General features: G+C 42.3%; 1 protein-coding gene across 1 annotated transcript in view; it reads left to right on the plus strand.

Annotated features, from left to right (window-relative positions):
* LOC132396041 (eukaryotic translation initiation factor 3 subunit E-A) overlaps nt 1-13,070 on the plus strand; it is a 165,102-nt gene that overhangs the window by 43,388 nt on the left and 108,644 nt on the right. Inside the window, exon 5 of the mRNA XM_059973374.1 lies at nt 149-253. Coding sequence (XP_059829357.1) covers nt 149-253 — 105 coding nt within the window. The remainder of the gene's footprint in view (nt 1-148; nt 254-13,070) is intronic.

A 13,070-nucleotide genomic window follows, 5' to 3' on the forward strand; every position in this document is an offset into this window, starting at 1 on the left:
GTGCAGAAATCTGATGGCAGAGGGTAAGAAGCAGTCCATAAATTGTTGAGTGCTGGGGAATGCCTTAACTGGAACAGGTAATGTCTTAATGTAAAAAGGTCTTGCCTTTCTTCAGCTCATTTTTATGTGCTGTGTATTTGTTTTGCAGTTTCGTCAGGAGTATTTAGACACTTTGTACCGATATGCTAAATTCCAATATGAGTGTGGTAATTATTCGGGTGCAGCAGAGTACCTTTACTTTTTCCGAGTTCTGGTAAGTACCATTTCATAGAGAAGTGAAGCTTGGTGCTCTACTGTCCGAGAATAATAGCACTGTGTTTTAGATGCATTTTTATACATTTATCAACCTCTCAACTAACCATGCATATCACTTGATTAATTCCAGCCCTCTTAAACCTGTTTTCCTAGCCAAGTTGCATATGACTTGGAGGCTTGAACTGTCCTTTTCACTTAACTTTCTAGAACCATGAAAAATAATGAGTTAATTGAACCCCTGTTAAGGATGCCTGTACAACAGCCACACATTTGGAAAGCTGTATGTGTAGTCTACAATTCTGTTGTTAGTTTAGCCAGTACACTGATAACCAATATAATTTCTGACTATGCCATCAGATGTAATTGAAAAATGGTTTGGGGAGAATTTAACCAGCCTTATTTTCTTTTGCAACAGTGTCAGAAACAGAATCGGTTTATCATCACCGGTTTGCATGTGGTAATGTTTGTTGTTTTGTGGCAGCAGTTTAGCTGAAGACATGAAAATTGTAAGTTAGAGAACAAATAAATTGTGCAAAAAAGAGTAGTGTTCATTGGTTCATCTAAAAATATGATGACTGAGTGGAAGTAACTGTTCCTAAATCATTGAGTTTACATCTTTCGACTCTTGTGTCCCCATCCCAATGGTAGTAATGACAAAAGGCAGGTCCTAGATGGCGAGGGTCCTTAGTGATGGACGCAGTCACCTTGAGGTACCACCTTTGGAAAGTGTCTTTGATGGTGGCGAGGTTGTGCCATGATGGAGCTGGCTAAATGTACGACCCTCTGAGCATCTTGCGATCTATGCATTCATTGATGCCTCCATGCTAGGTTGTAATGCAAACAGAATGCTCTCCATCATACATCTATAGAAATTTGGAAGTGATTGGTTTTATACCAAATCTCGTCAAACTCCTAATGATGTAGTGCCATTGAGGTGTCTCCTTGTCTTCATGATTGCATCAGTGTGTTGGGCCCAGTATAGACCCTCTGAAATGTTGTTGTTTGAAAGAAGTACGTAAAAAGTAGCTTATAAGACCATAAGATATAGGAGCAGAAGTAGGCCATTTGGCCCATCGAGTCTGCTCTGCCATTCAATCATGGGCTGATCCAATTCTTTTAGTCATCCCCACTCCCTGCCTTTTCCCCATACCCTTTGATGCCCTGGCTATTCATGAACCTACCTATCTCTGCCTTAAATACACCTGATGACTTGGCCTCCATTGGCACTCATGGCAACAAATTCCACAGATTTACCACCCTCTAAATAAAGTAATTTCTCTGCATTTCTGTTCTAAATGGACATCCTTCAATCCTGAAGTCATTCCCTCTTGTCCTAGACTTTCCTACCATGGGAGATAACTTTTCCATATCTCATCTGTTCAGGCCCTTTAACATTTCGAATGTTTCTATGAGATCCCCCTCATTCTCCTGAACTCCAGAGAACACAGCCCAGGAGCTTCCAGACATCCCTCGTATGGTAACCTTTTCATTCCTGGAATCAATCTCGTGAATCTTCTCTGAACCCTCTCCAATGTCAGTATATACTTTCTAAAATAAGGATCCTAAAACTGCACACAATACTTCAAGTGTGGTCTCACGAGTGCCCTATAAGAGTCTTAACATCACATCCCTGCTCTTGTATTCTATACCTCTAGAAAAGAATGCCAGCATTGTCTTCTTCACCACAACTTAACCTGGAGGTTAACCTTTAGGGTATCCTGCACAAGGTCTCCCCAGTCCCTTTGCATCTCTGCATTTTGAATTGTCTCCCCATCTAAATAATAGTCTGCCTGTTTATTTCTTCCACCAAAGTGCATGACCATACAGTTTCCAACACTGTATTTCATTTGCCACTTATTTGCCCATTTCCCTAAACTATCTAAGTCTCTCTGCAGGCTCTCTGTTTCCTCAACACTATGTGCTCCTCCACCTATCTTTGTATCATCAGCAAATTTAGCCACAAATTCATTAAACCCACAGTCCAAACCATTGAGGTACATCGTAAAAAGAAGCGGTCCCAACACTGACCCCTGTGGAACTACATTAGTAACCGGGAGCCAGCCAGAATAGGATCCCTTTATTCCCACTCTCTGTTTTCGGCCCGTCAGCCAATGCTCCATCCATACTAGTAACTCCCCTCGCTAAGCAGCCTCGTCTGCAGCACCTTGTCAAAGGCCATCTGAAAATCCAAGTACAGCATGTCTAAAGCATCTTTTTTGTCTACCCTGCTTATCATTTCCTCAAAAAAATTGCAGTAGGTTAGTCAGGCAGGATTTTCCTTTCAGGAAACCATGCTGGCTTTGGCATAACTTGAGATGTGCCTCCAGTTATTCTGTAATCTCATCCGAACAATTGGTCCTAACAACTTCCCAACCACTGATCAGGCTAACAGGTCTATAGTTTCTTTCTGCAAATTTTTAAAAGCTTCCCAATCCCAATCCTCTATCTTCCCACTAGTTTTGGCTTCCTTGTATGCCTTGTCTTTTGTTTCTGACTTCACTTGTCAGCCATGGTAGTGTCTTTCTTTCATTTGAAAATTTCTTCTTAATTTGGAATAAATCTGTCTTTTATTTCCCTCATTTTTCACAGAAACTCCAACCATTGCTGCTCTGCTGTCCTTCTTGCTGGTGTCCCTTTCCATTCAACCTTGGCCAGTTCCCCTCTCATGCCATTGTAATTTCCTTTATTCCATTGGAATACCAACACACTGGAATTTAATTTCTCCTTCCCAAATTTCAAAGTGAATTCAATCATATTGTGATCATTGTTCCGTAAGGGTTCCTTACTTTAAGCTCTCTTATCACCTCTGGATCATTGCACAACACCTAATCCAGCACAGCCAATCCCCTCGTGGGCTCAACAACAAGCTCTTCTGTAAAGCCATCCCTTAGACATTCTACAAATTCTCTCTCTTGAGGTCCAGTACTGACCTGGTTTTCCCAATCTACTTTCGTGTTAAAATCCCCAATGATTACCATGACATTACCCTTCTGACATGCCTTTTCTATTCCTTCTGTATTTGTAATCCACATCCCAGCTGCTATTTGGAATCCTGTATACAACTGCCATTAGGGTCCTTTTACCCTTGCCATTTCTTAACTCAACCCATAGAGACTCTACACCTTCCGATCCTATGTCTTTCCTTTCTAATGATTATTATTATTTCTTATATACAGGGCCACACCACCGCCTCTGCCTACTAACCTATCTTTCCGATACACTGTATATCCTTGTACATTCAACTCTCAATGGCACCCAACCTTTAGCCAAGTTTCAGAGATGGCCACAACATCATACTTACCCATCTGCGAAGATCATCCATTTTATTTTTTATGCTGCATGCATTCAAATAGAACGCTCAGTCCAGTATTTGTTGCTTTCTGTTTTAACTGCACCACACCTCTACTGCCCTGTAGCTCATCCCACTGGCTGTGATTATGCTCCATCTTCTGCCTGCCCTTTCGATCATCTCTGTTGCATGCTATCTTTGATGTGTTTCTGTTCTCCCCTTCCTCAGCCCTATTACTCTGGTTCCCATCCCCCTGCCAAATTAGTTTAAACCCTCCCTAACATCTCTATTAAACCTGCCCACTAGGATGTTGGACCCCGTTGGGTTCAGGTGTAACCCATCCTTTCTGTTCAGGTTGTACTTCCCCCAGAAGATGCCCCAATGATCCAGGAACTCGAAGTCCTGCCCCCTACACCAGTCTCTCAGCCACACATTAATATATGTCTGATCATGCTATTCATGCATTTGTTAGCAAGTGACACAGGCAGCAATCCTGAGATTACTACCCCAGAGGTCCTGTTTTTCAGCTTCCTACCCAACTCCGTGAATTTTCTCTTCAGGGCCTCCTCCCTTTTCCTACCTATGTCATTGGTACCAACGTGTACCAAGACTTCTGGCTGTCCACCCTTTCCCTTCAGAATACTCTGCATCCAATCCGAGACATCCTGTACAGTAGCACCTGGGAGGCAACACACCATGTGGATATCTCTTATCAGGCTGACAGAATCTCCTGTCCTTTCCTCTCACTATGGAATTCCCTATGGCTAATGCATTCCTCATCATCTTCTCTCCCTTCTGCACCACAGAACCAGACTCAGTGCCAGAGATGCTGACGTTGCAACCATTTTGTCATGATATTATTAAAATTTAAATCTGATTAGGCAGATCTAGATACAACAGCTACAGAGGACACTAACAATGTTGAAAGAATAATCTTTGAAAAATTACTTTTCAGTTGATGTTTATATTTTTATAGCAGAGTTCACATAGCTTTTCAGAAAATCAACTTCCATTGATTCTGTTCTGAATCACAATTTAAATTGATATTTAAAGCTCAGGAAGGTACATTTTGGGGGGAAAATAATAAATAAAAACAAATTACTGGAAAATTTAGAGGTTTCATAATCAGAAAGCAGAAGAGGCTGGATTAAGTTCTGCATTGTCATTCCTTGGTGATAAGAGGCCTGAACAGTACTCTGTTACATTTTTACAATTGTTATTAATCATAGGAACAGTAAGGGCAAAAGGACCCAAATGGGTGTTGTCTACAGGCCACCAAACAGTAGCATGGATATTGAGTGCAAGTTGAATAGGAAGTTAACATTGGCATGTGGCAAAGGTAATGTCGCAGTAGTTATGGGGGATTTCAACATGCAGGTGAACTGGGAGAATCAGGTTGGTGCTGGACCACAGGATAGGGAGTTTGTAGAGTGCCTACGGGATGCATTCTTGGAACAGCTTGTATGAGAGCCGACCAGGGACAAGACTATTCTGGATTTAGTGTTATGTAATAAACAGGATTTGATAAGCGATCTCACAGTAAAGGAGCTATTAGGAGGTAGTGATCACAATATGATAAGCTTTTATCTGAAATTTAAGAAGGATAAGGGCAGCTCGGAGGTGTCAGTGTTGCAAATGAACAGGGGAAACTATGGAGCCATGAGGGAGGAGCTGGCCAAAGTTGACTGGACGGATAGCCTAGCAGAAAAGACAGTGGAACAGCAATGGCAGGTATTCTTGGGAATAATGCACAAGCTGCAAAATCGGTTCATCCCCCGGAGAAGGAAGGATTCAAAGGGGGGGGGAGGGGCCACAGTGGTTGACAAAGGAAGTCAGAGATTGCATAGCATTAAAAAAAAGAGAGGAAATATGACAGAGCTAAGGTGAGTGGGAGGACAGATGATTGGGAAGTTTTTAAGGAACAACAGAACTTAACTAAAAAGACAATACGGGGAGAAAAAATGAGGTACGAACGCAAGCTAGCCAGGAATATAAAGGAAGATAGCAAAGCTTTTTTAGGTATGTGAAGAGAAAGAAGATAGTTAAGAACAATGTTGAGCCCTTGAAGAATGAATTGGGTGAAATTGTTATGGGAAACAGAGAAATGGCAGAAGAATTTAATGAGTACTTTAGATCTGTTTTCACTAAGGAAGACACAAGCAACCTCCCAGTTGTATGGATGGGCCAAGGACATAAGGTAATAGAGGAAATGAATCGGATTGACATTTGGAAGGAAACGGTGATGAGAAGACTGATGGGACTGAAGGCTGACAAATTCCCAGGTCCAGATGGTCTGCACCCTAGGGTACTAAAGGAGGTGGCCCTGGAAATTGCGGATGCATTGGTAATCATTTTCCAATATTCCTTAGATTCAGGATCAGTTCCTGAGGATTGGAGAATGGCTAATGTTATCCCACTTTTTAAGAAAGGAGGGAGGGAGAAAACAGAGAACTATCAACCTGTCAGCCTGACATCGGTGGTGGGAAAGATGCTAGAGTCCATTATTAAGGATGAAATAGTGGCATATCTAGATAGCAGTGATAGGATTGGGCTGAGCCAGCATGGATTTACCAAGGGTAAATCATGCTTGACTAATCTGTTGGAGTTTTTCGAGGATGTAACCAGGAAGTTAGACGGGAGATCCAGTGGATGTAGTGTACCTCGATTTTCAGAAGGCATTTGATAAGGTCCCACATAGAAGATTGGTGGGTAAAATCAAAGCTCAGGGCATCGGGGGGAAGGCATTGACATGGATAGAAAATTGGTTGGCAGATAGAAAGCAAAGGGTAGCGGTGAATAGGTGTTTCTCGGAATGGCAGGTGGTGACTTGTGGGGTGCCACAGGGCTCGGTATTGGGACCACAGCTGTTTACCATTTACGTTAGTGATTTGGATGAAGGCATAGAAAATAACATCAGCAAATTTGTTGATGATACTAAGCTGGGTGGCAGTGTGACATGTGATGAGGATGTTAGGAGAATTCAGGGTGACTTGGATAGGCTGGGTGAGTGGGCCAGATACTTGGCAGATGACATTCAATGTGAATAAGTGAAAAGTTATCCACTTTGGGAGTAAGAACAGGAAGGCAGATTATTATCTGAACGGTGTAGAGTTAGGTAAGGGAGAAATACAAAGCGATCTCAGAGTCCTTGTTCATCAGTCACTGAAGGTGAATGAGCAAGTGCAGCAGGCAGTGAAGAAGGCTAATGGAATGTTGGCCTTTATTACAAAGGGAATTGAGTACAAGAGCAAGGAAATCCTCTTGATTTGTACAGAGCCCTGGTGAGACCACACCTGGAGTATTGTGTACAGTTTTGGTCTCCAGGGTTAAGGAAGGACATCCTGGCTGTAGAGGAAGTGCAGCGTAGATTCATGAGGTTAATTCCTGGGATGTCAGGACTGTCTTACGCAGAGAGGTTAGAGAGACTGGGCTTGTACACGCTGGAATTAAGGAGATTGAGAGGGGATCTGATTGAAACATATAAGCTTATTAAGGGATTGGACAAGATAGAGGCAGGAAATATGTTCCAGATGCTGGGAGAGTCCAGTACCAGAGGGCATGGTTTGAGAATAAGGGGTAGGTCATTTAGGACAGAGTTAAGGAAAAACTTCTTCTCCCAGAGAGTTGTGGGGGTCTGGAATGCACTGCCTCGGAAGGTAGTGGAGGCCAATTCTCTGGATGTTTTCAAGAAGGAGCTAGATAGGTATCTTATGGATAGGGGAATCAAGGGATATGGGGACAAGGCTGGAACCGGGTATTGATAGTAATTGATCAGCCATGATCTCAAAATGGCGGTGCAGGCTCAAAGGGCTGAATGGTCTACTTCTGCACCTATTGTCTATATATGCTATATGTGTTGTTAGCAAAGCCAATATTTGCTATTCTGAATTGCACTTGAAAAGTTGGTGGCACACTGTTCACTTGATCCTCTTAGTCTGATGCACACTCTATGATTTAGTCTTTGGTGGCGTGGGGAACTCCAGGATTTTGAACATCTACAGTAAATTAACTGATATATTTTAAGCTGAGGTTATGACTTACTTGGAAAAGAACTGGCAGGTATGGTGGAGCAGTTCTGGTGAGGTCCTTATCTTTGTGGAGGATGATGCTAATGAGCTTGTTTGGTGCTGTGAAGAAGGTTGTAGTAGGTTTCTGAAGTGGGTAAATAGTAGACCCTCTAGCCGTGGTGTACTGAATCATTTCAGGGTCACATTCCAGGTTATTTCATTAACTAAATTTACCTTTCCTGGCTGCTTTGGAAGACTTTCTTCAGATCACTTGTCCAATTCACTGGATCTCTAGATCAATAACATAACCACTCTGCTACAGTATCTATTGCGTTCTCTGTGGTACCTGAGTGATTATGGTGGACAGCTTGTATGGAAGAAGAGTTGAGACATCATTCACAGCTATCAAAGTGATGCTGCTGTTATCAACAGTAATAGCTTTCCATATTAAACATGAAGTCAGCCTAAGAGATTAATAGAATCTTAAGTGCTGATACCTGATAGGACACTTGTGAAGTTTCAGTGCTTCTTCCAGGGTTGAAGTTAATGCCACATTATGTAATGTAACCCTGGAGATAAACCAGATTTTATAATGTAATAAACTGGAATAAAAGCTTGAATTTAATTTCTAAGGAGATGAAATGAATTTCCAATGTAACTTTAAGGATCAAATCATGACTTAAGCTTTCTCCTCCGGGCAGAGCAACTAAATGTAAATGACTTTTTGTACTCTATGTTAAGAAATATTTGCTGAGACTACTTGTAGGTTTTAAGTTGAAAATCAATTTGTCTTCCTTCTAGTAAAGTTAATCAGAATCATATCTAATATCACATGCAAATGTCATGAAATTTCTTGTTATGTGGCAGCAGTACATTGCAATGCATAATAATAAAAATTGAATTACAGTAAGAAGTGTGTGTAATAATATATATAAATTATAAAAAGTATTCACCCCTTCTTGGAAGTTTACATGTTTATTGTTTTACAGCATTGAATCACAGCGGATTTCATTTGGCCTCACGGCACTAATCAACAGAACAGACTCTTTGGTGTCAAAGTGAAAACAAGTTTCTACAAATTGGTCGAAGTTTTCTACATTTATTAAATGCAGAATAATTGATTGCATAATTACTCACCCCTTTCAAGTTAGTCTTTAGTAGGTGCACCTTTGGCAGCAATTAAAGCTTTGAGTCTGTGTAGATAGATTTCCTATCAGCTTTGCACATCTGCAGTTTTCCCTCATTCTTCTTTACAAAACTGCTCAAACTCTGTCAGACTGCATGGGGTTCGTGAGTGAACAGCCTTTTTCAAATCTAGCCACAAATTCACAATTAGATTGAGGTCTGGACTGTGACGTGACCACTGTAGATCATTGTTGTTTTAAGCTGTTCCTGTGTCGCTTTAGCTTTATGCTTGGGGTCTTTGTCTTGCTGGAACACAATTCTTCTCCCAAGTCGCAGCTCTCCTGCAGACTGCATCAGGTTTTCCTCCAAGATTTTCCTGTGTTTTGCTACATTCATTTTACCCTCTACCTTCACAGGCCTAGCAGAGCCTGCTGCAGTGAAGCATCCCCAGAGCATGCTCCAGCCACCACCATGCTTGATGGTAGGGATGATATGTTCATGATGATGTGCACTGTTTGGCCTAAGCCAAACATAGGGTTTAGTCTTTTGGCCAAAAACGCAACTTGGTTTCATCAGACCATAGAACCTTCTTCCAGCTGACTTCAGAGTCTCCCACATGCCTTCTGGCAAACTCTAGCTGAAGTTTCAAGTGAGGTTTTTTTTCAACAGTGGCTTTCTCTTTGCCACTCTCCCATCTCAGCCACTGAAGCTTGTAACTCCTGCAGAGCTGTCATAGGTCTCTTGATGATTGATTTAACTGTACTCCAAGGGATATTCAGTGACTTGGAAATTTTCTTGTATCCATCTCCCGACTTGTGCTTTGCAATAACCTTTTTGTGGAGTTGCTGGGAGTGTTGCTTTGTCTTCATGGTGTAGTTTTTTCCAGAGTACTGAGTAAGACCTTCCGGATACAGATGTATTTTTACTATACTCCATTGAAACACCATGACTGCACAAGGTGATCCCCATTTAACTAATTAAGTGACTTCCAAAACCAATTGGCTGCACCAGTAATGATTTAATGTGTCATATTTAAGGGATGAATACTTGTGCAGTCAAATATTTTGTGTTTTACATTTGTAATTAATTTGGATAACTTTGTAGAAATCTGTTTTTATCTTGACGCGAAAGAGTACTTTTCTGTTGATCAGTGTCAAAATATCCAAATTAAATCCACCGATTCAATGTTGTAAGACAATAAAACATAACTTCTGAGGGGATGTCTATATTTCTTATAGGCACTGTGTGTATACACACACTCACACTCACACTAATTGCAAAGGGTTCACAACCTTTTTCTTGCAAATGTATGTATATAGCCCTCTGAGGACTGGTGTGTGTTCCAACTTCTTACTCTTTCTGAAGTCCACAGTCAGTTCTTTGGTCTTATTGACGTTGAGGGCTAGGTTGACGCTGTGACACTACTCAACTTGCTGATGGCTCGCTCCTATATGCCACCTTGTCACCGTCTGAAATTCTGCCAATAGTTGTGTCGTCAGCAAATTTAAAGATGGCATTTGAGTTGGGCCTAGCCACACAGTCATGGGTGTAGAGAGAGTAGAACAGTGGGTCAAGAACACATCTTTGAAATGCACCATTGGCAGTTATCAGTGAGATGGAGATGGTCTTCTGATGAGGAAGTCGAAATCCAGTTGTGGAGGGACAGAATTACCCTACCGCATAGCCCTCTATTTTTCTAAGCTCAATGTACCAATCTAAGAGTCTCTTAAAAGACCCTATTGTATCCGCCTCTATCACTGTTGCTGGTAGTGCATTCCACACACCCACTACTCTCTGTGTTTTTAACAAAAAAAATACTTGCCTCTGACATGCCCCTTGTACCTACTTCCAAGCACCTTAAAACTATGCCCTCTCATGTTAGCTACTTCAGCCCTGGGAAAAAGCCTCTGACTATCCACATGATCAATGCCTCTGATCATCTTATACACCTCTATCAGGTCGCCTCTCATCCTCTGTCGTTGCTCCATGGAGAAAAGGCCAAGTTCGCTCAGCCTATTCTCATAAGGCATGCTCTCCAATCCAGGCAACATCCTTGTAAGTCTCTTCTGCACTCTCTGTAGTATCCACATTCTTCCTGTAGTGAGGTGACCAGAACTGAACACAGTACTCTGAGTGGGTCCAACTAAGGTCTTGTGTAGCTTTAACATTACCTCACGGCACTTGAACTCAATCCCAGAAGACTGGAAGATTGCAAATGTTACTGCACTTTTTAAGAAGGGAGAAGGCAAGAGAAGGGAAATTATAGGCCTGTTAGCCTAACCTCAGTGGTTGGGGAAGTGTTGGAGTCTATTAAGGATGAAGTTTTGTAGTATTTGGAGACTAATAATAAAATAAATCAAAGCCATCAGGATTTCTGTAAAGGAAAATCTTGCCTGACAGATCTGTTAGAGTTCTTTGAAGAGATAACAAGCAGGGTGGACAAAGGAGAGGTGGTGGATGATATTTACTTGGATTTTCAGAAGGCATTTGATAAGGTGCCATACATGAGGGCGCTTAACAAAGTAAAATCCTATGGTGTTACAGGAAAGATACTGGCATGGATAGAGGAATGGTTGACAGCAAGAGGCTGCGAGTGGGAATAAAGGGAGCCTTTTCTGGTTAGCTTCCAGTGACTGGTGGTTTTCTTCAGGGGGTCAGTATTGGGATCACTACTTTTCGCATTGTTTGTCAGTGATTTGAATAATAGAATTGTTGGCTTTGTGGCAAAGTTTGAGGATGTTACGAAGATAGGTGGAGAGGTAGGTTGTGCTGAGGAAGCAATAAGATTGCTGCAGAACTTAGATTGGAAGAATGGGCAAAAAAGTGGTAGAGAGAATAGTGCTGGGAAATGTATGACAATGCATTTTGGTAAAAGGAACAATAGGGTGGACTATTATATAAATGGGGAGGTTCAAATATCAGAGGTGCAGAGGGACTTGAGAGTCATTGTGCAAGACTCCCAGAAGGTTAATTTACTAGTTAAGTCTGTGGTAAAGAAGGCAAATGTTTTGTTGGTATTTATTTCAAGGGGAATAGAATATAAAGGCAAGGAGATGATGTTGAGACTTTATAAGACACTTGTCAGGCCACACTGGGTGTATTGTCAACAGTTTTGGACCCCTTATCTCAAAGGATGTGTTGTCATTGGAGAGAATCCAAAGGAGGTTCACGAGGATGATTCTGGGAATAAAGTGATTAACGTATGAGGAGTGTTTGGCAGCTTTAGGCCTGTACTCACTGGAATTTAGAAGAATGTGGGGAGATCTCAATGGAAACCTGCCAGATCAGATTCAGGTTCAGTTTACTGTCATTTAGAAACCACAAATGCAATGCAGTTTAAAAAATGAGACAACATTCCTCCAGAATGATATCACAAAAGCATATGACAAAACAGACTGCACCAGAAAATCCACATAACGTTTGGCAATCCCCAATCCAGAGTCCAGAGAGGCTGCTGCGTATTAATATCGTGCTACCGTCTTAGCACGTTCCCTGGAATGGAGCTTCAAATTCACCAGACAAAACAAGACCAAAAACTAAAGCTACAAGACCTGCACAAAACCACATAGTTACAACAGTGCAAGCAATAGCATAATTGATAAAAAACAGACCATGGGCACAGTAAAAATAGTCCAAAGAAGCTAAAAGACTATAAGTTTGAAAGAAACCACCACACAGATTCCACAAGTCCTCGGGGTCCCGATTTGACTCATCATCCCATGCTGGCGGCAGAAGGGAATACCCCCGCTGTGGACTTCCACGGCGCCGCCCAACTCAGCCTCGCAGACGCAGCACACAGTGAAAGCTCCGTTGAACCCAGCCTCACAGACGCAGCACACAATGAAAGCTCCGTCGACCCAGCCTCGCAGCCGCGACACACACCGAAAGCGACCTGACTGCAGCGGACTCCGAGTCCGTTGAACCTCCGAGCCTCCGACCATCCCCTCCAGCAGAGCTTCTCCAAGCACCATCCTCTGCCGAGCGTATTAAGACGGCCCCGCCAATGGCCATCGGCAACGCAACCCCAAATACTGAGGGCCTGTTCTTCCCAGCAGAGACCCGGACCTCACAGCAGCAGCAGCAATGAAGAAGGTCTTCCTGGAGATTTCCAGATGTTCCTCCGTGCTCCCACGTCTGTTTTCAGCCGATTATGATTGCACAGGGCACCCTGCTTCACAAATAACAGATAATCAGCTCCGGAGTGGCCGCTGCAAGCTGCGTTGCGCCGCCATCTTGGATGTTGAAAGGACTAAATAAGGTGGATGTAGAGAGGATGTTTCCAGTGGTGGGTTTATCCAGAACTAGAGTGTGCAGCCTCAAAATTGAGGGTTGACCTTTTAGAACAGGAGCAGGGAGGAAATTTTTTTAGCTAGAGAGTAGTGAATCTGTGGAAT

This window comes from Hypanus sabinus, chromosome 1, assembly GCF_030144855.1.
Source record: "Hypanus sabinus isolate sHypSab1 chromosome 1, sHypSab1.hap1, whole genome shotgun sequence".
Classification (NCBI taxonomy): Eukaryota; Metazoa; Chordata; class Chondrichthyes; order Myliobatiformes; family Dasyatidae; genus Hypanus; species Hypanus sabinus.